The 25,452-nt window shown below is 39.0% G+C and overlaps 2 protein-coding genes across 4 annotated transcripts in view; one reads left to right on the forward strand and one right to left on the reverse strand.

The window, feature by feature from the left end:
* Window positions 1–25,452, forward strand: part of FAT1 (FAT atypical cadherin 1) — a 489,274-nt gene that overhangs the window by 321,137 nt on the left and 142,685 nt on the right. The gene's annotated exons all lie outside the window — the stretch shown is intronic.
* The window catches only part of FAM149A (family with sequence similarity 149 member A), a 56,051-nt gene continuing 34,464 nt past the window's right edge, over window positions 3,866–25,452 (reverse strand). For all 3 annotated transcript variants that reach the window (XM_081959258.1, XM_081959260.1, XM_081959259.1), the window contains exons 8-14: window positions 21,645–21,793; window positions 19,222–19,319; window positions 18,183–18,407; window positions 17,365–17,485; window positions 13,892–14,020; window positions 11,036–11,114; window positions 3,866–7,574 (exon numbers count right to left, since the gene is read on the reverse strand). In XM_081959258.1, coding sequence (XP_081815384.1) covers window positions 7,504–7,574; window positions 11,036–11,114; window positions 13,892–14,020; window positions 17,365–17,485; window positions 18,183–18,407; window positions 19,222–19,319; window positions 21,645–21,793 — 872 coding nt within the window. In that variant the 3' untranslated portion in view covers window positions 3,866–7,503. The remainder of the gene's footprint in view (window positions 7,575–11,035; window positions 11,115–13,891; window positions 14,021–17,364; window positions 17,486–18,182; window positions 18,408–19,221; window positions 19,320–21,644; window positions 21,794–25,452) is intronic.

Genomic DNA, 25,452 nt, shown 5'->3' on the forward strand with positions numbered 1-25,452 from the left:
GGCTAGCAACAGCTACATAAACGTGTATATACATACACACGTTGCACACACACAAATGTTGCAATAAGTGAAATGACTGTCCATCAAACCAATGAGCCCTTTCTATTGTAGAACCCATACATCACCCAATGGTAGTTCCTGCCATGCTTTCTCACCCCTTGCCCACGATCTCCAAATCTTCCTTACTCCTTCTGTAGGAAGTCAGCAGGCACCTCCACCCTGAGAATGAAATATTTGAGGGAATATTAAAAGAGGCAGGATTGAATATTCCCCTAAAGTAGAAATGGAAACCAGCTTAACAAAGGCAGAAAGCAGCCCCAGTCTCAAGCAAAAACATGAAGAGGCCATTAGGAGATTTTGTAACCATTCAGAAAGATTAGCCCACTCTTCATAAGCAAAGAGCAAACAGACTCCTCATAAGCAACACAATTAGGCAAGCTGAAAGTTGAAAAGACAAACACCCAGGATTTGCATTTCTCTTTTGCTTATAGAGCCAACCATCACCTCCTAGGAATCTGACAACAGCCATTAGAATATTAAAGGTTCTTGCACAGGAACAGGAATCCCAAATACAAAGCCTTAAAGATATGATGGTACACTTCAGAGCAGCGATTTAAAAATAGCAACAAAACGTACTGTAACTTATCTTGTCTCAAAGGTGTTTTTTCAAAAGGCAATTGCACATTCTTTGTTTTCCACTTCTCATGCAAGAAGTTTCTTCATTTCTGATGCTTCCTGAATGAGAAGCTTCTTGGATAAGAAGCAAAATGTCTTCAAGGAAAAACAAAGCACCTTTGCGACAACCATGACCTGAATGGCTGACAATCTCCATAGGCTTTCTAAGATCTTGAGAAATTTGCATTATGCAAGAGCTTTTGAAAAACTGAAAACATGCAAACTTTTTGCAACTTGCTATAAGCCAGAAAAAGACATTGTGTGTGTGTGTGTGTGTGTATGTGTGTATGTGTGTATGCATATGTATACATACACACATACACACATACATACACACATACAGAAATTTGGTAATCCCAGTATTTGTTTAGAAACTGTTTAGAAACTAAGATAAGAATATATTGTTCAGGAGGCATTCTCTGTAATTTGGAATTATTTTAGCATTCTTGGTTTAGACTTTATTTGCTAATGCAATATAAGTATTTCCTAAGACCTAGGAACAAGTTAAGCAATGATTTTAAGTTCTACTTTTAAAAATCAATTGAAAACATCATTTAATTTCTGCTTGCTAGTTCTTAGGGTCTGCATAATACATTTGTTTTAAATATATAAAAATATTTGGCAGCCTACTTTAACAGTGTATTATTGATAATGTGCAAATTTGTAATGTCCGATATTATTTGAAGTGTTCTTGGGTATACATCTCATAAACATTGCTTGCTTCTTGTTAAATAAGGGGCCAATTCTTTATCATAATCAGAGTTTATCTAACTCTTTATGGCAACTTCACATTATAAATATAATTTAAAACAAGAAAATAATAGATAGAATTGGGTGGATCATTCCTGTTTTGCTGTGTTAAGTTGCAAAAATATCACAAATTTATTGCAGAGGATTATGTACATAGAAGGAACACATTCTCTCTCTATTGATGGCTAACAATATATGAAATGTTATTTTAATAATCCAAGCACACTTGCCAGTTCAAAGACATAAACAGACTGGAAACAAAAAACAAACCAAAAGGACTATGTGTTGAATGGAAACAAATATTGGGTAACAGTAGTTTCACTACTGTAAGTCTTCATCACTGTGTGGGCACACTGCAGAGCTGGTATTTAGCAGGTTCTGACAAGTTCTGTAGAACTGATAGCGGAAATTTTGAGTAGTTCGGGGAACTGATAAATACCACCTCTGACCCCCATCTATTCTCTGCCTCCCAAGCCCTGGAGTGGGGAGGGAATGGAGATTTTACAGTATCCTTCCCCTGGAATGGAGTGGGAATGGAGATTTTACCCATCCCCTGCCACACCCTCCAAGCCCTGCCAATGCCCACAGAATGGGTAATAAAAAAATTTGAATCCCACCACTGGCACACTGCTGTACAATTCCTACTGGATGCTTCATTTCTCCATGGCATAAGAAGTCACTTCTAGAAATAAATATGAATTATTCTTTGAAAGTATCCAAGATTCATGTCACAAAAATGTACATAATCATAATCACTATTCTCTTTTCCTGTTCTCTATCGTATTATTTTTGTCCCTTTTTGGGAGAGGGGACGGTTTAGAAATGCGAAGAATAAATAAATAAATAAATTATCTTTTGGTTTTTTGTTATCTGGCACTGAAGCAACACATTCTTAAACATTCTATATAAAATCTTCCTACTTTATATCACGATTTTAGGATTAGTAAAGTTTTTACAACCAGATCTACAGGTTCAAGAGAGATTTCTGGGATTGTGTTTATGGAAGGAAAGGTTAATCCTCCCAGTGCACTGTAATCCCAATGAAATTTCTGTCCAATTTAAATAACAGCAACATGCTATTAATTGGTCCTCTGTGTTTATTAGAGGTAACCAAAGACCTGGTTTTTACCTTCCGTTGTGCTAGTCTCCATTAATGGAGATTTTCATGCAATTGCTTTCTTAGACATAGTCCAAGGACATCTGTCTGTCACATATCTCCTGAATTTACCCAAATCCATTTTCAAGCTGAATTATTTTCCTTCCTACACTTCAACTGCCTGGGAATGTCGCGATCCAGAGATACAAGCCCAGTGCACAGCTGATTGAGGGCAAATGTCTTGTGCTCATTTCTCTATACAGAAATGAAATTTCTTGCAGTTTTGCTATAATTGGCACGATCCCAATCGACATCGGATATTGTCATTCATGGTGCGGTTGAATCACGTTAATCCAAGACACTATTGGAGCATTTGAATTTTCATCACATGTAGAGCCTGCTCTTGCCAGCACTAGAATCCATAGAGGGTGACTGGGCGCATTACCATTCTGTAAATCTTTGACTTGAAGCATAGAGGCATCCAACAATTACACAGGACTCCATTCACCTGGCGCCACTTCATCCAGCGGGCGTAGACACAGGCATGGAAATCTGGAAACCTATCACCATTGCTGCATATGAGGGAGCTGAGTTACTTGAATCATTCTACTTTCTTCAGGTCTTCTCCATCAATGCTGGTGTTCCAATGGTTTGGGGGCCACATTGCATAATTCCTTTTTTTATATATATTCAATCAAAGTCCAAGTTCATCAAACTGTTCACAATAACAACATGTGATATTATTATGCAGTGAGTGTGGACAGCTTGATTTTCATTTACGGGCAAATCAGGAGCATCAGAAGATGAAAGAAAAATGAATGATTCTGAAGGGTCTTTCTCCCCAGTAATCTAACCTGCAAATTAGTACACTCACTTGGTCATGGTGCTATAAGGGGAGAAATCTTGTTTTGCCCTTTTTTTCTTAAAACAAAGAAAAACCATAGTGAAAGGTAGAGTTTTTGCAATCAGGCTGCTCCCTAAAATCAAGATGAAGCTATTTCAAATCCCACCCACCACCCCGGTTAATAAAATAAGCTTTCACAGCTACATCCTGCTCTTTGTGCATCCATAGAACCTGTTGCATCCTTGAACATATTTTTCAAACAGTCTCAAACTGCTCTCACTGAAATATTTTCAGGTATTTAAAGAGGGCTGCAATTCATCCTCTAGAGCAGTGTTTCTCAAACTTGGCGACTTTAAGTCCTGTGGACTTCAACTCCCAGAATTCCCCAGCCAGCTATGCTGGCTGGGGGATTCTGGGAGTTGAAGTCCACAGGACTTAAAGTCGCCAAGTTTGAGAAACACTGCTCTAGAGCTTCATAAAGTCACAGAACAACAACTGTTAAAGGGTATGAGACTGACCTGTTTTTTCCATCTAATTTTGGTGGCTCTGATGGATATGGGAGGTGACGAAAGGTAACCCAAACTGTTGTTTCCATTAACGTTGTTTTGGGGGGTTGATAATACAAATTGGGATACTGAAACCTCCGATTTCAAACTTGGAAAAAATCCCAAATATAAGTCTGAAGTTGACTTGCAAAAATGGCTGTAAATGGGTATCCGAAGCCAGGGTTAAAAATGGCAATGGGAGTGGAGCCTCTACTTGGTTTATGAATGCAAAGAGAATGAAAAATACACAAACACATGTACACAATTTGTCATTTTGGCTCAGAAATTCAGCATGCAATCTCAAAGTGTGATAGAAGGTGCATGGTCTGGAGTTTTGGGTCACTGATACAGCAACAATTGCCACAATATTTTTTCTATAAATGCCTTAGGAAAGCATTTATTTGACAGACAACTTAAATCTTAGCAAAATGTTACCTGCTGCAACTTCTATTTATTTATTATTTGATTTATATACCTACTAATTTCACATATGTGACTTTTGTCAGCTTATCATTACCGGTATATTCTTTTTCATATTTTTAATGATGTCATTTTGTATCACTTTTAATTGTTATAAAATTCTCTGGATATTGTCTTAACGGTCATTATTTTAAACCAATATTTCCAAAGAAACACATTCCTTGCGTGCAAATCCAGTCTGATTTAAAACTTTCTTAGTGCTGCAGTGAAGCTGCCTACATGATTCTTGATGAGGCAATGAGTTCATCTTAATTTCCAGGTTGCACATTTTACCACTGTATCTTATTTTAGTGTCTTCCCACATTGATATGCAAATTTGCTTTTAAAATAACTGGGTAAAAGATTTATGCATTTGTAAATCCATTAAAGCTAACATACAGATTTTTAATAGTATTATATACAGTTTTGGAAGTGCTTTTTTATTAATAGTTGTATGCATTCCTCATGTTATAGCATTTAACATTTTTAAAAATCTATTTCAACATATAAATTATACATATATATTTGGAAAGGGTAAATTGGGTAAGTTCTCATAAAAATACAAATTTAAAGTTTAGAAAGCAATTTCTAAACTTTAACATTCTATATACATTTTTACAGATTCGTTGGATTTTGAAGCATATTATAAATTGGGCTGCTGAATGAATAGACAAAAATATTTGAGTTACATTTGACATTAACAATTTTAGAAAACAAAAACCTGAAAATTCAGTAAGAGGTTCAGTTCATGATGATGTGCCTAAGATATTCTGCATGAATAAACTCATCTGCATTATTTTATAGCTCTTGACTTATTAATAATTGGCAAATTGCTCTCTAAATTATCCTTCAATAGTCACAAACTGAATAAACAGCAATAAGATGATTAGGGATTATATTTTTTAAAAGGCAAAGGAAAACTACCTACAATAGTATGTTGCTTGAAGATATTTTATATAGCAAATAGATAGGCCGAAAATTATAGCAAGGGGACTATACAGCAGAAACAAGAGGCAGGAAAATTTAAATTCTAATTTCTACATACTTAAAAGATTTCTGCTTACAAATAGTGCAACAAAATCTTTCTTAACTAAAAACACTGTTCAGGAAAGAATATTGATTCCTTCTGCACTGTCTTTTAATACTTAACCGATTAATAGAGTTAACAAACTAATTAATTTGCAAGGCAAGATGGCTGGTACAATGGTTAGTGTGGTGGCTAGGGTTAGCATGTGCTCCACCTAGGCATCTGGAAAGAATCCAGGACAAATTGGGCATTCCCAACTTGTAATGAGTATCAGGGCTCTGCACATAACACCTTATGAAACTCCCCAAATCAAATCTTTGGATTGCACTGCAGTTGCTAAAGGCAGCTACACAATTCAGAATGTTAACAAGTGGCTGGCTGGTGCTACGTGGGTGTAAAAGGGCTAAAGCATTTTCAAATTTCCTTTCAAATCCAAAACTCACAACACCAATCCTCACAACCGTAATTATTATCATTGAAAAATCACATACTAGATATGATCACAAAGGTATCAAATCTGCTCATCTAAGGATATGCACCATGGAATTATATTAACATATTGAGTCCGGTTTTTATTCTGGTTGATGTATGCTTTCAGCATGTGTATACAGTACGCGTAACCTTTTAAGTGCATATTTATTTATTTGTTTGTTTATTAGATTTATCTGTTGCCCATCATGTTCCAAAGGAATACTGGGTGGCTTACACAGGGGTGGGTTGCTGCCGATGTAACCGTGTGCAACATGCATGCATGCGCTGGTTCGGGGACGTGGCAGGCCTGGGTCGCTGCCCGTTCTGCGACACAGGTCTGAATTCCACTACCAGTTCAGCCGCACTGGGCCGAACCGGCAGCAACCCATCTCTTGACTTACAGTATTAAAAGCATTGAATATTTCTAAAACAATAAAAATGGAATCTCAAAGATATAAAGGTATAGTTAAAAGATAGGAAGTGGAGAACAGGATGCACAGGGAGGAGGTGGGATTGCCTCTTAATTCATCAACCACTTCCATTGTGATGCTGCCTCATTGGGATCCCAAGCTATCCGCCAGAACCAGATCTTTAGGCTCTTGCGGAAGATCAAAAGGGTGAGAACCAATCAAACCTCGGGGCAGGAGGCACAGCAGAGAAGACCCTTCTCCTTGACCCCATCAGCCAAAATTCCTTGACTGAGGAGCTCCACAGCATGCATGCTCTGCCAGCATGGCCGGGATGGGCCGATCCCAATGGGGTGAGACAGTTCTTCAAATAACCTGGACTCGTGCTATGCAGGCATTTAAAGGTAATAACTCACACCTTGAATTGCATCTGAAAGCAAACCAGCAACCAGTGTAGTTCATGGAACAGTGGTGAAACATGAGCCATCCACAAGAACTCCCTGTGCTGCCGCATTCTGCACAATGCTCTGAATGCTCTTCAAGCATAGCCCATGTAGAGGACATTGTGTAGTCCAAACATTGAAATGCCTTTCAAAATTGAGTTATCTTTTCAGTAATCTGTGAGTCCAAAAAGATATTTGAAAGGCCCCACAAGCATGTTTCAGGGGCTTTTGGAATAAGGAGGCTATGCAACTGCAAAGACCTTTTTCTGCAGGAAACAAACTAAATTTTAGGTAAGAATTCTTTGCATTAGGGCAATATTTTGTGGTGAGGCTCATGTTTTATTTTATTCTTTGTTTTAAAACAAGGGTGCTGTTTTGTATCAGAAGACCTTTAGAAACACATTGCATACGAATACAGAGATGTTCCAACTCTTTCAGGAAAGGATAGTTGAAGACATTTAAAATGTAGAAGAAAGCAAAAACCACGACCAATTACTATTTTCAAAGGTCTTCTGAGAGTCATAAAATGAAGCCTGGGACCTGTGTATAATTTGGCTTAGCTCTAATTGTGAATCCACATAAAAAAATAGGAGCATGAAGGCCTCTTTCTTATTCAGTTTAGTAGACATTTATACTTTTAGAAACCAAATGGCATTCTACATTCAGGCAATACGCACACATAATGAACGCTCAGAGACAACATTTCAGTATTCCTAGGGATTACTGCATTATTGAGGATTTTGACTGTGTGGCAATATTTGCTTCTCTTCTTTCTCCTATATGTCATTAAGCAACTTGAAATCTTCTCCTAGATAGAGATGGATTTTTCTGGAATGACCTGGCATGGAACTGTGAACCTGTAAGAAAAAAAAAAGAATCGGGCAATAGATACATAAGTAAGATACAGTCCACTGCAACCAGAAATATAACCCTGATTATTTTTCAGAAGCTTACTTTCTAGTGTTAGTTCTGTGCTGCAGAAGCGGCTAATTTAAACCAGGAAAGACACCCAGGTTCTGTAACTGTGTGCCCTTAATTCTGTCACCAAGAAGTGTTTACCGATCACTCATTCAATGACTCTTCCACTACATTAAACAAGAAGTAATTTATGACTGGTCCTCGTGCACATAGCTTGCCCAGCAATGCCACAGTATTTACCACAATTGCAACATTTTGCAGTCACCTAATCACACTTAGCAATTTTTCCTGCCAGCTTCCCCTAAGCAAAGGAGAAAACCCACAAGGAAAGTTGCCAGTCACTTCTCCACCTTCCTGCACACTGGATTTGTGCCTTCTTTTCCTTGGCCTCTTTGTGGTGACATGCACCTGCATCCCCCTCCCTTCAGCTGCTGCACAACAGAACCCCCTGAACTCAAATCCAACCTGAGACGGGCCTCCCAAGGCTTTTCCATCCCCTACAGACCCCCATATTCCTTAACTGTGACTCCTACCACTTCCCACTTAAAGACCTGCACATTTGAGGATACAATGACAATAGGGACTGCCTGGACTGTCATACCTAAAACATGCAGTCACATGACCCCAATCCCAGCTGCTGCTGTAATCCAGGGACTACCTGTACAGTTTTCTGCTGCTTTTGCTCTACTTTCCCTGTTTTTATTCCTAGGGAAAGGAAGGAGTATTTTTCCTGCTAGCATGGCTTCTTATAGCTGTTGCTGGCTCTATTGCAGTGCCTGCTGAGGACAATTTCTCCTTACTGATTCCTCCTGCAGCCCTTCTTTATCTTCTATCTAGATGGATAGATCTCAGGTATGGAAATGTCACTGGGAAAACCCACAGGGTTTTACTTTGCAGGTTGAAACAGATCAGAGCGCCCTATGTTTAGTATGAGCACCATCCAAAGTCTCTCTGGTTGGACCTAAGTGTTGTTAAATAAATAAATATAGAAATAGCTAGACGAAATAAACTGAAGAGAAATGTCATGCACATGATCATATGTAAATAGTTACTTCAATATTGCAAAACAATGGCATCTTTATGTCTTCGATGACTTCATCAGATGAGCCTATGGGAGTTTTGCAATTTACATTCTTTTATTTGGAAAATTGTTTTCACTTCATATGCATCTCACTTATTAGGAAGAATATATTTGGACTTGAAAGTATTCTGATATGGTACTAGTTATGTTGCACATATGGCCAGCTAAGTTTAGAAGATTTTAAAATAGTAATAATTAGTCTGGGTGCAGAAAGAGAAGGAAAAACATTGCTTATTATTGGTTTTCTTTGCGTATAATCCCTAGAAGAATGATATTTTGGTCAGTATAGAGAAAAACAGTCTGCTTGGCCTCAGCAACCTACTTCAAGAAAGCCAACAGGTTTTTTCAGAATGTGCATAGCACACCAGTTCCTCTGGGTAGGTGAAGTGGCTCTGCAAATACTTCAACTAATAGGGTTAGATAGGTTAAATCCAATACCAAATTGCAGCTGGAAGCATATTAGCTACCAAGACAGTATATGTATCACAGATCTAATGTGGTCCTGGCACATAGTGCCAGATAATAAGTAATAAGTTATTTAATTGCTGCATTTCACATCAATGGGCTTTAAAGGTAGCTCCACATAGAGCACATTGTGGATATTAAATCAGGATAGGAGATATAGCGATAGCACTTACACTTATATACCATTCCATAGTGCTTTACAGTCCTCTCTGGGCAGTTTATAAACGTTAGCATACTGCCCCCATCAATCTGGGTCCACATTTTACGAACCTCAGAAGGATGGAAGGCTGAGTCAACTTGAACCGTCAGGATCAAACTCCTGGTTGTTGGTAAAGTTAGCCTTCAATGTTCCATTCAAACTATTTCAGTAAATATGCTTTCTGCTATAATCTGAGTGGATATTGAGATGGTAAATTGATTAGAAGTTAATCATTACCCTGTATTCCTCAAACATGTATCACTCAACCCTAAAGAATTCCATTACTGTCAGCTTTTCAAAGTGGGAGTTGACAGGAATGGAATGTACGGTATTTCAATGAGGTCTCAGTATTGCAACAGACACTTGAAAACCTATCAACTTTCTTCTCTGTTTCTCATATCACAACCAAGGCAAATTGTTTTGAATTAATTTCTCATGTTTTCTACTTTCCCAGCCCTCAGATATCTATTTTGTAACTGCTCAGCATTCTTTTTTCCTCTTCTCCGAGTCAAACCCCCATCACAATCATCAAAATATTTCCTTGACTTAGAACTCTCAAGTGCAACATTTCTGGCTAAATTTATCAAGGAAGTAGAATCCCCGTGAGGGATTCTGAAAAACATCTGAAAGAGGCTGACCATTTCACTCAGGCTTTTGGCCAGCATATGAAACCAGGATTGCTTTGACCAGTTTAGAAGATAATGTATACACAAGAACTGAATGTGGATTACAGAAATATTATTTTACATTAGCAGAGCTGGGCCTTTCGGTCCTATTCTATCTGCTATATTTACTGTCACGGGATTGTGATGGGAGATGACTTTTGACACTGAAGTGCTTGGTCTTCTGTGTTCTCTTCTGCTGTTCAACATCGACCTGAAATCATTGGTAGATGTTATATGGATGCCTTAAGAATGCAAATAGCAGGTAGTTCTCAGAGATTTAAATCCAAGGAAACAACCAATTCTTAGCCGATTGTTAAATTCAGTAATGCTGGACAAAGTAAACAAGCTGTAATTAAGTCCAGAGGCTATGGAGGATTGTTCATTAACTCGGCTCCTGGATTAATTTCATCTTATTGTGGGTGAGATTGTACTTCCTCTCAAAAATCTAGGTTTCTAGGAGCACACCTTGACTCAGTGCTCTGTCTCCAGACAGACATTCCCAACACCAGTGGTGGCTACATAATTATATCTTGTGTGCCAACTGCAACCGAGCCAGATAGACGCCCACATCAATTTATCTAAAGCAATGTATTCAATGAAGGACTATTATTGAAACGCATCCAAAAACTTTAGGTGCTGCCAGTCAGGTGGATAAGCAGTAAATAATACCAGAAAACCACGTTGAAAGATTTGCATGGATGAGCACCATTTTTTCCACTTTAATAGTCTTAGCTTTGGGCTCTGGCCTTAATGAATTCTGAACTTAGCTTTCTAAGGGACCACCTATCTCAATATGAACCTATCCTAAGGTCGGCAGGAGAGGCTATCTTAAACTTGCCTTGTTTTTTAAGGTCTCTTTGCTGGGCATATAGGAAAGGGCTCTCAAATGCCAGCATATTAAATATAATAATTTTGAAATCATTCCTATAACCCGAAAGCATATAGTCCTCTATTCACTTTTGAAAAATATACTTATGAAACAGATCTTACCTGTTACTACCCCTTGGCCTGTCCACAACTGATTCGCAAGATCCATAGAAGTTAGTGACCTTTTCTGAGGTGTATCTGACTGAAAAAGATATATGGTGCTTTAAATTAGTAATATGCTTTGCTTCTTTTGATAATTAGATATTAAGATTAGAAGCAAGGAAATCCAAGGTGTAGTCCTTCTTCCTTAGGCACAAATAAATTTTGTGGGAAGAAATTGGAAGATTTATAGCATCTGGGAAGATGCAAAGGGAGGGGGCTGGAAAGGCTAATTCTACACATGGGTGGAGGGGACAAGATGATTGGAGCCTCCCAGACCAACTTGTGCAGCCAAACATGAGTGCATGCTCCCCATCCTTCCCCAGCCAAGGCTTGCGAAAAAAAACTAGAGTGGAGATTTTGATTCCTTCCAAACAGCAATAAATGAAATGACCCATTGCCCTGCAACTGAGTTTCCATATCAACATGGGGAATTCAAACCAGCCAACAGAAATGGACTTGGGCCATATCTTCCCCCAGCCAGCCATCGATGTTGGGGCTGTAACCTATGGGACCTGGGAATGGGTTTTCTTCCCAGGTCATGGATGGGAGAGATGTCAGTAGGCACCTGCTCTCCCTCAGCAGCTGGCACACGGCAGATAACTGGGCAGTGGCAAACCCAGGGATTGACAACCCCCCCCCCCACCAAGTCCAGTCTCACCAGCAATGCCCCAATAGGTTCTTATCCCACCTTCCTACAGAGAAGAGTTCTCGACAATGGAAGAAGGGATGAATGAGGGGGAAGCTGCAGGATGGATAGCGGAACTATGTGATGAGGTGGTTCCTAAGTTTAAAGATGTAATTGGGTTCCTTCCCTCAGGGAGGGGCAATAAAATGCCACCGTTGCTGTCAACTTGGCCACAAAGCATCAGAGTGCTTGGCTCCAGCCCCAATTCCACAAACCTGCACACCGGCCACCACGGCGGTAAAGAGAAGGCCCCAGATGCCACCAGAAAAGAGTCATCTGGGCCAACAACCTCAGAAAGGATCCCCAACCTAAGGTGATGAAGAGTCCTACCAATGGGGAGGCCTTGAGGAGGAAAATGTTGAAGATGACCCAATGGTGAGTGCACCCATCCTTGCATTCCAAGCCAAGCTCCAAGCACCCGAAACGGGGGTGGAAGGGGAAGTTGAAGCAGTTGTGGACACCGGCTGCATTCAATGCTTAATCAGCATGTCGATTGTAAAGCAATTAGGCATACGCACCTCTAACCTATCCCATTCGGGTTGAGCAGGTAGATGGAACACTAATTGGAGGGACCCCGGCCATACTAATGATTGAACTGGTAAAGTTACAAGTGGGCCGCCACTATGAGCTTCTCAGATTCATTGTGACTCCAGAGATGCCGGAATATATTATCTTGGGGCTTGCATGGCTTGACAAATGGAAGCCTACAATAAAGTGGGAAGACGGCGGTAGGAAATTGATTATCACGTTTGGCCCGCTACACCAGTAGAGCCAAAGGGCCACCCAGGGATGATTGAACCCAAGAGCCCAGAACCTTCAGCAGAGACAAAACCCCCAGGGGTCCAACAAGTACCAAAAAACTTGTTGGGGGATGTTTTGCGAAGAAAACCGCAGTACGACAGTAAGAAGGGAGAAGTTGTTCACCCCATCCTTTCTTCCTGCCACCAAAAGGCAACCCAAATCACTAACTGAAACCAGGATAAACTGATGACAGCTATGAAATTGGCCTCCCAACAGACCAGTGGCTCAACAATAACCAGGATATCCTAACAATGGAAAATGGATTAGCCTGGATCCAAACTGTACGTCCCCGTGGGGTTGAGGTTGGAAGTTCTACAGCAGAGCCATGAGGCAGAACTAGGAGGCCACTTTGGATTCCTAAAAATGCTCCATCTCGCCAGGCGTCAATGTTGGTGGCCAAAGATGGAATCGGAGTGGAAGATTATATTAACAGCTGTGCTACTTGCGCAACAATGAAAACACTGCCGGAGAAGCACCCTATGAGGTGGAAAAAATCGTAGGCTCCAGGCTGTTTAGGGGTTGCTTACAGTATTTAGTGCATTGGAAGGGTTTACCCTTTGTCTGAAGCTACTTGGGTGAAAAGCTGGAAACTAAAAGTGGAGAAGTTAGTAAAACAATTCCATGAGAAGGTTCCCGATAAGCTGAAGGGTCCCCCTGGAGGGGGGGATGAAGAGGTGATTAATTTTATTATGTTAACTTTTATGTTATTCTCTTTTCAGGAAACGTTCTTCTTCTGAGGAGAGGCCGCCTGTCAGGCCTGCAGTCATATTCCTTTTAGGATCTTTGGCCTGCCACACACTCTATTATTTTTCTATGCTGTTTCATTAGTAGGGTAATTGGGAGGGGGAATAGTAAGGAGTAGAATGTGTTATTGTCAAAATAAAACATTATTTTCTAGAAGCCCAAGGTCATTCTTTGTCTCCGCACCTCTGCACCTGACTGGATCTAGATGGGAGGAAATCCCAACGTGGCAGTGGAAGATTGGACCATGTGATGGACTTATGGGTGTGGGGGCAAGATCATGAACTTTCAACTGAGTGGAAAACCCAGGAAGCTTTCAGATTCGGGTTTTCCACAGATGTGCCAACATATCTCTCTTATTAAATTGAGGAAAGCTCTGCCTTGGACTCTGATTTAATTCTCGATGATATTTGGAACACTGTCAATGCCATTGTCTGCTTCCCAGGTCTAAGAGAGAATGACTGGTCCAAGGTCATGAACCTGGCTTTGTGCCTAAAATGAGGCCTGAACTCATAGTCTCCCAGTTCCCAACCTGATACTTTAACTGCAAAATTGATTCTCATCCCATGTTTACAAGCTTTCAAACGTACCCGGAAGGTATGAGTTGTGTTGGGCCTTGAAAACTGATCTATTAAGACAGTTCTCTCTCTCTGAGGTCGTCGTTCCAGACCATGAGGTACTGCACTGGATATTCTGCTGTGAAGATGTTTTCCTCTATGCTGAAAATGGAAAGACGAAAGAAGCAACCAGTTAATGGGTAGAATTTTTTTTAAAATGTTATTAGCAGTTGAAGTTAATACAATTATTGTACCGGAGGCTGTGACATCTCTTTCCTTGAAAGCTTAAGGAATAATATGCCTATGTAGATAGTCCTCGAAATGACCACAATTGGGAGCAGAATTTGTCTTGCTAAGCAAGGTGATTTTTAAATGAGTTATGCCTGATTTTATCTTTTTCATGACAGTCGTTAAGTGAATCATACAGTTGTTAAGGACACCAGCTCCTCCCATTGACTTTGCTTGTTGGAAGCCAGCTGGAAATTATTGCAAATGATTATCACATGACCCCAGGACACTGCAACACATTGCCAAGCATCTGAATTTGATGTTCGGGATGCTTCTACAGTTGTAAATGTGAGGATCAGTTGTTCCTTTTTTCAGTGCACTTATAACTTTGATTGGTTGCTAAATGAATGATTGATAGATTCTATATATGGTATCCCTTCCTGCAATACTACCCTGCACCAGGGCTCAAATACCTCTGAAAGCTAATGCAGTGTATATAGAAGTGATGGCGAACCTTTTTTGGCTCACGTGCCATAAGGGGGGGGAGTGCAGGGGAGTTGTGCACGGGCGTGCCGCACCCACAATGCAAATGTGCATGCCCCCCAGTGCGCATGTGCACATGCACATGACAGTATTTTGTAATCATGTTTTAATGCAAAATGTATTGGATTATTATGTAAATTTTCAATATATTGTCCATATTCATATGTTTTAACCTTTATTTAATTATCTTTCCATTATTGTATTCAAACAGTTAGCAACTTGATTTTATTGTCATGTTTAGGAGTAAACCACATAACTCAGGTTTATATTTCCCCATAAAACAAATTCTAATTGTCTGATTTTTTTCCTAATAAGTCTTTTGTCCCACTTCTCTATTCCTGTCTTCTCTTTTTTCTTTGTTTTGACACATCAACCCTCTTCAATTTTCCTCAAGCCACTGTCAAACCCAAAGAAATCTTTTATAGTTCCCTTTGTTGGGGAGTAACCCCTTTCTTCAGTTTCCTCTATACCACTGTCAACCTCTGTAAGGTCTTTTGTCTGCTTTTTATTTCCTTTTGCTGGGACACATCCCCCCTTTCCAATTTTCCTTATACCATTGTCAGACCCAATGAAAATTTTGTCTGCTTTTTATTTCCCACCTTTTCTACCCCTTCATTAACCCCCCTTCCTCCTTCACTTCATCCTTCAGTTCCTGCTTTTCTGAGTTCAGAATTCTATTTAGACTTGATTTTAATGATTTATGCACTTTTTTTATAATTTCACATAGTTCTTCAAATTCCCACCTGTCCAGTTCCAAAATTACAGTTAATTATACAGTTCTTATTTCAGAGAACTGGTCCATCTTAAATTCAGCTAATTCAGCTAAAGTGAAACGGAAGAGAAGAGACCAACTTGATCTTTTGTGGAGAAAAAAAACTTCGTATTTTCCCAATTCTTGATTCCCCCCCCCCCTTGTTACCTTCCACCTCTTGTTGGTTATAGTTGCTCAAAATATATTAATTGGAACAAACTTGCATACAGCAAAACTCAGGTATGTTTCTCTTCGTCTCCTACTTTTCCAAGTTCTGATTAATGGCAGTTGATTAATTAAATCTTCCCGCACAGGCAAGATTAGGTTATCAGTTATCAGTGAGAAAATAGTGCTTTTTTCTTTGATTTTTTCCTTGTTACATTCCATCTCTCATTAATTGGAGTTGCTTAAGATATATTAGTTATAAGAGATTCGGACGGAGCAAACTTCCTCGGTATGTTTGGTTTCTATTTCAAATCCAAAGCCAAATTTAGAGTTTGTATTTGAGTGGGTTTGTCAAGTTTCTACTTTCTCCTTTCAGTCCAAATTGTTTCAAGCAAATGGCTTTTTTTTTGGGGGGGTAGTGATTCAATCCTCCATTTTTCTCTTTCTTTCTTTCTTTCTTTTTTGCCAAAATCCACATCTGTCCATTAATATTATTTATACTCTCAAGATTTATAATGCCTTGGGAACGGATTTCCTGTTTGCTCAGAGGGTCGTTTTAAGCACTCTGAAGGGTTCAGGGACCTCCAAGAGGCTTCCCTAAAGCCTGCGGAGTGCTCAAAACAACCCTCCGAGCAAACCGGAAGTCACTTCCGGTTTGCTCGGAGGGTCATTTTAAGTGCTCCGAAGGCTTCAGGGACCATCAAGAGGCAGGAAACATACCTAATATTTCTTCCTCCTCCTACTCGCCGCCTCCTATTTGCACCACAATAGCAATCCTACGAGCTGAGTTGGGTTGAGAGAGAGTGACTGGCCCAAAATGATCCAGCTGGTTTTCATGCCTAAGGCGAAAACAGTTTCCTGCTATAGACCAAGACCTGAACAACTACACCAATTTAAATAATAGTTTCTTATCTCCACTATGCGTTACAGTAGTCAAAATAGCCTTGGATCTCATGAAAGTCGTTATTTTATATTATTAGCTCCAACATCTTTAAGTATAGTAAATATTCCAAATTGGTCTGGACCCTTACTTTGTTTATAACTTTCTTGATTCAAAATCTTGTTTAGCTTTTGTTTATTTCACATTCTTTAGGTTCTTAAACTTATGCTTAATTTTTCTTTTGTTCAGAAACAAAGATAGGTTCACCAGGTGACTTTTAAAACTTGTCATACCAAAGACTTCTAATATTTTGAAATATTTAAATAAGCAGTTTCCAAAGTGATTAGAAGTGTCATTAGCACACTTAGGATACTAAATATCCTGCTGCAAATGTGAGTTTAATGATTGAACTCTTTGTCTCCTGGCACTCAGACTCGCTGGAAATTGTTGTCTTGCAGTCTCCTCATCTAAGCACATGTCAGTGATTTCCCATCATCTCCTTCACCAAAGACTTTTCAAAGAACTAGTCTACTCACTGGTTTTTTAGTCTTTGCAGCAGTCAGGAATGGAGATGTGTTTAGGCAAAGCATACTTGCTATATATAGATCTATTTTATATACCTGAATAATTTATATAACAGATATAAGTTTTCACATCAATCCTATTAGGCAAAGAGGAAAAGTACATTGTGTAAGACTATTTAAGGAAGTTTCACAGCTGAAAGAAACTATACATGTGTAGGTGGATGTATACATTTGGGGATTATGCAAAGGTTTGATTAAAAGTTTTATTGGCAACTTCACCCAAAGCCCGATCACACTGTATTTTAATTAAGTTGAGGTTTTTCTTTAATTTGATGTGCACACCCTAAATTCCATAGAGATAGGTATGAAAACAAGTATTCAATCATTCATGGCACAAATAATGTAGATGTCTTACAAAGCTTAAGCGTAGTCCAGGAACTGAAAGATATTGATCAATGGTGTCTGAATTAATGGGTGGCAACTTGTTCCGGATAGCAGGCGTAAATGGAGATGGCAAACGATCTAAGGCAGTGCATCTGTAGGAAAGCAGCATGGACATAGGAATTAACTCTTACAGTATTCAGTTCCCTAACCTGCTACAAGAATGCTTCTTAACCTGGTTCGTGGTTAATAAATAAAAGTTCTGTTGCATATATAGAAACATTAAGTCAATCTTAAAATTAAGTCAATCCATTATAGTGACTTTCAAAAACTGCACTTCTGGAAATTCTGGATATTATAGTCCTAGCACATCTGGAGAGGTAAAACTGGGAAGGCAGAATCTCTTTGAAGCACAAGACATCCACTTAAAATTGTACAATCCTAATAATGCATATCTTCCCACTTAAAAATCTGGATCTTATTACTTTAGTTCCTCATGCCTGCTTAGTTCCTCATACAGGATTCTTTCCTTATTCTTACTATTCTTCATATGTCTACCTTGTGCTATAAGTAAAAAAAAAAGAGATCTGCATGGGGCAAATTTACTGCAGTGCTAAAAATGAGTAAATTTTGCAGGCTCGGTTACATTATTTAGATTAATTTGTTTCTAAGATCACAATGAGGCTTATTTTCATACCTTGAAGGAGAAAATAACATATTTAGTCTATATAGTTCTCTTCCAAATGCAGTGTTTGTGTTACACAATCATCAAATTATTTCTCAGTGCTGTCCAAATTCTATCTGAACTCAACATGATCCATACAGTAGGAAAGAACAGAAATAAAATCGTACAATTTTGTTCCTCGCAGGACTTCATCACTGTAAACATTGGGAGTCTTCAAACGTAGTTGGTCTTGTGCTATTGATGGTAACCTACGATGGCCCACTGTTTTCTTAGAGGATCCAGGCAACACTCGAGGTAATGATGAGACATAGCTATCAGTCATTCGCCCCACTCGATTCTTTGCTGAATTAATCCTGGAACCCATACCTTGTGGCTTGTCTTCTTGTTCATGCCTGAAAACAACAGTTTCAAACATCACTTCACTTATATAAAATTAAAGTCTTCAGCAACCTGAGGCTGAATAATAAGTGGATCAGCATTCCCCAATAAAGAAATGCACAGATTTCAAGTCTGATGAAAGATTCTGGCATCAGAGATAAGAAACTGACAAATGCCTTTCTCTGAGAGTTAATAAAGAGCAATGTGTTATCCTTTCATGATAATCAAAATTAAAAGTTTGAAGCAACTGTATCTAGAGACACAATCGGTCATCCATATTTTTAATCCCAAATTACTTCCTTCCAACTTCCCAAAATGTAACCAAATTGTACAATAAAAAGACTATTAACAGGATTTTGAAGTTTGATTTAGTTGTTGGTTTTACCTATAAACTATGTTTATGTATAGTAGATAGATGTCAGGCTAAGTGAGTTGGGTAAACAGTGGTCTAGAATTTTTAAAATTGTGTGTCTGCTTTGCAAAAGGGGAGGATATATTAACTTGGAAGTATATTTGTCAGTGTTCAACTAGGGGGGAGAATTTATGCACATATGCATATATCTGTTTTATTTTTTATTTTATGCATTCTTTTTTACGTAGTCTTATTTAGTTGTGTTTTGTTTTTGTATTTTCTCTTTTTTAGGAGTTTTTATTTAATATTTTGAATAAAAATAAAACTTCAATCAGGTATGTTATTCCTTTTATCATTTTATAAACCTGATCTATAATCATAATAAACATTAACTATGTAATTAAGGCCAGAAATAAATAGACAAATGTAGCCTATACAAAAGTGTGATTTTATAAGGAGATCTTTATAAAACATACTTTTCAATGAAGCTTGAATGTCTCTGTTGTAGTGGTTTAGCTTGAATTGTCATGACACCATTTAAATTGCCATGTGAACTGCTGGAGAAATGGTGGGCCTAAAGAAATGACAGAAATAAACACAGATATGTCATTCAATGTCAGAATATAATTATTCCCTTAAATAGTCTTAATATCATAAAAAAGGAAGAAGAAGAAACAAACCTTGCCCTCCCCAGAAATGAGCATGGGAATGTTATTGTCCAGTTTATTTTTAGTCTTATTTTCCCCCCAAATGTTAGAAGCAACTATCAGTCACTAGATAACTGCTGCCTTCTGTATTAAATTAACAATATACAATGCAGCCTACTGATTTTTTAAAAATTCTAAAGAAAGCATTTAGGACCCTGTTCTGGATTGAGTCCACTGCATATAAAAATGGGAAATATAAAACTTCTTTAGCAGCATCTTACTTTGTAAAAGCCCCATGCACTGTACATTGACTCAGGTGAATAAAATGTTTCATGTAACAGTTAAGAAATATTCAAGACTTTGGGAACAATTTTGTTTAGTATGATCTTTATTATCTCACCAGCATATGCCAGACATGTTTTTATTTATCTTTTAAATACGGTAATGTGCATTTTATCCCCTTGTTCCAAAAAAAAACCCCATTGGACTTTGAATTCTTACAGTTTTAAAAACTTATTTTAGTATTTATTACTTTCTAAGTATGTTACAGAACGAATGTAATAATTAAATTAATTAAAACATAATTATTATACATGTTGTGTTGCATACTTACAAAATGGTATCATGGAGCAGTTATGAAATTAAATTCAAGTTATGAAAATACACACACACACACACACACACACACACACACATGCTGGTCTTGTTGTATTTGGGTCTTTTCCCGTGTAAGATTGAGATTGTCTTGGCAACATTTCGGCGAAGTCTCACTTGCTATCTTCAGGCTGGTGTTTTCGGCTTAAAGCTTGGTCGGAGCTGCCCTCTTTCTATAAATCGGGGGGGGGGGCGAATGCTGGCTTTGTTTCAGTAAGTGGATTGATTGGCTGTGTGGTTGTATCATGATTGGTAGATTGGTGCTGATTGGTGCTGGCTGTGTGTCCGTTGTTGTTTTGTGTTGTAACGGCCTCAGTGGTGGGTGAGGCTCGTTTGTTGACTAGGGCTGGTTTCCAGATGTCTGGTAGGCAGGAGGTATCATCATGTTTATTCATGTTGGGGGTGGGGCTCTATTTCTATAGCTTCCATAATTATTCTCTTGTTGAAGTGTTCAGTTTTGGAGATTAATTTGGTTCCTTCAAATTAATTTCATGTCCTGTACCTTTAAGGTACTGGAAAAGGGAGAAAGTTTTTTCTTTTTTTCTTACTGTGTTCTTGTGTTCTGCGATGTGTGCATTTATTCTCTGTTCGTTTATTCTATGTATGTTGAATGGCAGATTTTGCATGGTATTTTGTAGACTCCTTGGTTTTCTAGCTGGATTTTGTCTTGGGGGTTTCTTAAGATGTTGGCTATTTTTTGGTCAGTGTTGAAGGCTGTCTTGATATTGTGCTTGTGGAGAATTTTGCTGATTTATCTGTGGTGCCTTTGATGTAAGGGAGGAGGGCGATGCCGTTGTTCTGTTCTGTGTCTCAGTTTTTTGGGGAAGTCCCCCTTTGGATTAGGTTGGTAATTGTTTTTCTTTGGAATCCGTTGGAGATTAATACATTTGTGAGAATGTGTAATTCAGTTTGCAGGTGGTCTTTTTCAGCTAGGTGTTTTGGTTCTGGAGATGAGTGTCTTGGCTACAGAGTTGATCTCTGCAGGGTAGTGATGGGATTGTGCGTTTAAGTAACAGTTGGTGTGTGTTTTTTCCAGTACATGGGGAGGCATTAGGTTTTTTGTAGATTAGGACATCCAGAAAGGCAGGGCTATATATCATTCATATATATACACACACATACCTATTTCCCTGGCCTAGCTGATAAGGAAGAGAGCCTGTGGCTTAGTGGCAATTACATCGGCCTAATATGCAATACAGCCCTGGTTCTATTCCCAGTAAGGGTATGGCTAGCTGATGAGACCTAAATAGGTTGAAATAGATCTATACTATAATACTAATTTGTATTAATCTCTCTTGCATGGCTTATTCATACATGCACATATTTTGAGTCTTAGACATGTTGATACATTACCCTGTTGAATATATTTTAATATTTTTCTTTTATTATAATATTGCTACCTACCATCTTGCTTAAAGGCCAAAAGACAAAGAAAAAGAAAGAATGATCAGAAAAATTGCCCCAGGCTTAAGCACCCAAAAATCATGGAGACAGAGAGAACAAAGAAAAAGAGAACATTCAACTAAATACATGAAGGATAAATTGTTCATTCTTAGCATGAAAAATTTTCATATTTTGATGAAAAGATATTATTTTACCTGGGATTGTCCAAAATGCAGACCAAAAGATCGAACCTCTGACCCTCTGGATGGAGGAACACTTGATGTATCTACCATAGCACGGGAGGGTGGAATATGTGACAACTTCTTTCCAGTAACTTTTGATTTCTCCATATGCTTGTCATTTTCTATATCATTATTACATAAAAATAGTAAATATACATACATAAATCAGACAACCTCAGTACCCTCTTAGTTTGCTTCAACTTCAGAAGCAATGAATTATTAATAATTATTAATAATAATCTGTCATTTTCTCTACTCAGCTGTCAGGATGATACAATGCTTCTTCCTAAGGTGGTAGGTAGGTGGTTTTTCTGCAGGAACAGGTAGGAAACTGAAGCTATTCTGTCAACAGCACACCAACGTTCTATGACTTCCATGACTCAAGATTGTTTTGTTTTTGTTCGGATAGAGGTGTTATATGCATGAAGAGGTTCAGATTCAAAGAAAATCTTAATCTCCTAATAGTTTGGATTAGCTACTAGGATGATAACTTATTTATTTGATTATTTATTTTATTTTAAACAATTATATAGTCATCCATTTAAAAACCAACTCTAGACGGCTCCTAATCAAATATAAAAACCTAAATACATTAAAATATTAAAACCAACTAAAATTTGGCACCAAGTCATATATCCTCGCTTGGGGAGGAGATCAGGTCTTCAAAGTTTGATAGAAGACTGGAGAATCGAGGCCTGCTCAACTTCAGGGGGGAAGAGTGTTCCATAGGATAGGGGCTGACACAGAAAAGGAATATTGTTGACTGCTTTGGAACCAGTGGTGGGTTCCTACTGGTTCGCACCGGATCGCGCAAACCGGTTGGCGACCGAACCCGGAAGTAACCGGACCGGAAGTAACTTCTGGGAACCGGCACCGGTCCTGTCGCTCAATCGCCCTTGCCGTCCCAATGCAGCTTGCTAGCTCCCCCGCCCATCCGCACTAAACTAGCTAGCCCAGCCAGCCGCTCACTGAGCGGGCAGGAGGCGACCCGTTTAAAAGCGGGTCCTCCATTTCAAAACTCCCTTCTCTTCGCCTTCCAGGAGCTTGCTGCTTCCCTCAGGTAAGCAACTAAGCGCGGGGGGGGCGGGAGGCTAGCTTTGGTGAGGAAAGACCTCTAGGCCTTCCCTCGCTGAAGCGGCGGGCTGGCGTGGGCCGTGCGGGCGGTGGGCAGCTAGCTTCACCCAGGAAAGGCCTCTGGGCCATTTCCGGGACGAAGCGCCGGGGTCGCGTGGAACGCGCGGCCGTCGGGAAGCTAGCTTTGCCCGGGAAAGGCCCCTGGGCCTTTCCGGGACTAAGCGCCGGGGTCGCGTGGAACGCGCGGCCGTCGGGAAGCTAGCTTCGCCCGGGAAAGGCCGCTGGGCCTTTCCGGGACGAAGCGCCGGCGTCGCGTGGAACGCGCGGCCGCCGGGAAGCTAGCTTCGCCCGGGAAAGGCCGCTGGGCCTTTCCGGGACGAAGCGCCGGCGTCGCGTGGAACGCGCGGCCCCCGGGAAGCTAGCTTCGCTGGGGAAAGGCCCCTGGGCCTTTCCTCGATGAAGCACCGGGCTGGCGTGGGCAGCAAGCCTCCGCGAGGCTAGGCCAAAAGCCCCCCACCCTCCCCTCTCCAGCCTCGCCTGGCTGGCTAAGCCCTAAGCAGTCTTAAACAGTCTTACCTGTCCTCCTGCCTCTCTGCCTGTCTGCTGCCTGTTGCAGCATCGGAGAGCTGCTGATTCTGCCTGCTGGTAAGTAACCTGGTTTTTTTTCTTTTATTTTTTTAATGTATTTTAAAATAATATTTTATTTATTGTGCATAGAATTTTTTTAAATAATTTTACTTAAAAGTATTGAGTATAGAATATTTTAAAATGGTTTACTTCAATTTATTGTGTATGGATTCTTTTTTAAAATTGTCTCAGACTATTTTAAAAAAGATTCTATCCAAAATAAATTAAAATAAACCATTTTAAAATATTCTCTACTCAATACTTTAAAATGTATTGTGTATAGAATTGTTTTAAATTGTTTTATTGTAATTTATTGTGTATTCAATGTTTTAATGGTTTCATTTTAAATTATTGTGTGTGGAATAGTTTGAAATGGTTACAGTATAAATTATTGCTGGTGGAATAATGGTTACAGTTGGTACAATACCTTAAAATAGTTATAGTATAAATTATTGCTGGTGGAATACTTAACATTGGTTTTTAAGGATTTTTTTTTATTTATAGAATATCTTTTTTAAATTATTGTTTGGGAATTTTTATGTTTTAATTGTTTATAAAATATATTTACTACAAGAAATGTTATTCCTTTTTGCAAATGTTTTCTTTGTGGTGCAATATGTTGCTTAAAAGTGTTCAGACCAGGTTTATGTATCTCAAAGTGGGTGCTTTTCTATGGGCAGGCCAGGTTGGTGCAAGGCAGCTTTGCCACATTTAATGTGTTTCACCCTGGTTGTTTAGGTAATTCTGAGGTGGTTGCTGGTTCTGTGAGGTTCCTGGCACTGTCCTTTATAATTTCCCACAATGCCTTGATGGTTTTTATTCCAGTGGCTTTGTCTTTCCTGTCCTTAGGGTTAGGGGGGAAAAAACACTGGTTTCATTTGCAGTCTTTGGGGGGGGGGACAAAAAGGAGAAAGAGGGAGGAGGTGGGGGAAAGTGGGATCCTTGCTGCTTTCTGAGCTTGGTGGTTTTTTTTACAGACATTTCACTACCAAACTAGGTAACATCATCAGTGCTAGATGGGGTTGTGGGGAAAGGAGGAGGAGGAGAAGTCGAAGGACAAAAAGGAAAAAGATAAGGAGGGAGAGGACTGTGGGGTCCTTTGGTGTTCTCTGAACCTGGTGGTTTTTAATTATTTTTAGGGAATTTTTATTTATTTATTGTTTATAGAATGTTTATTACAAGAAATGTTATTCCTTTTTGCAAATGTTTTTTTGTGATGCAATATGTTGCTTTTAAGTGTACAGGTTGGTGTATGGTATGTGTCTCAAGGTGGCTTCTTTTCTATGGGCAGGCCAGGTTGGTGCAAGGCAGCTTTGCCAGATTTTGTGTGTTTCTGTGTGATACCTGGTTGTTTAGGTAATTGTGAGGTGGTTGCTGGTTCTGTGAGCTTCCTGGCACTGTCCTTTATAATTTCCCACAATGCCTTGATGGTTTTTATTCCAGTGGCTTTGTCTTTCCTGTTCTTAGGATTAGGGAAAAAAACTGGTTTCATCTGCAGTCTTTTGGGGGCAAATTGTTTTTGTGTGTTTGTGTGTGTGTGTGTGTGTGTTTTCCTGGCACTGTCATAGTTTGTGTTTGTGGGTATGTAATGTCCCGCAGTTATCTACACATTAATAATGATCAAGTACTAATAATATTTCCTTATACATTTTAGTGACCTTTCCTTTCCTAATTGGTGTTTTCTTTCATACTTTTAGATTTCTAATTGCTGTTTCTGTTAGTTAGCAATTGATAAAACAAATTCCACGTGAAAAAGTATTCAAAGCCTTTTTGGTTTTAATTGTCAATTTATTCATTCTTGCACATTCTAATATTTATTCATTTTCATATCTTTGTTTTTTCCACTGTTGTGCAAACACAATTCCAACAGCTGTTAACATGTGTAAAATTAAATATGTATTTATTTCCTTTGAAATGCAAGTAGTAAGTAGTAAGCTACTTACCTTCTGTAAGTATCTCTTTTATTGTTTTGTGTACTTATTTTAATCTTATTTAAGTAGTAAGTGCACAAAATAATAAATTTCCTTTTTGATATCTTCTTTTTGTAGATCATTCATTGGGGCAAAAAATTCAGTGACAT

This window comes from Natrix helvetica (genome assembly GCF_964273705.1).
Source record: "Natrix helvetica genome assembly, chromosome: 7".
Lineage (NCBI taxonomy): Eukaryota > Metazoa > Chordata > Lepidosauria > Squamata > Natricidae > Natrix > Natrix helvetica.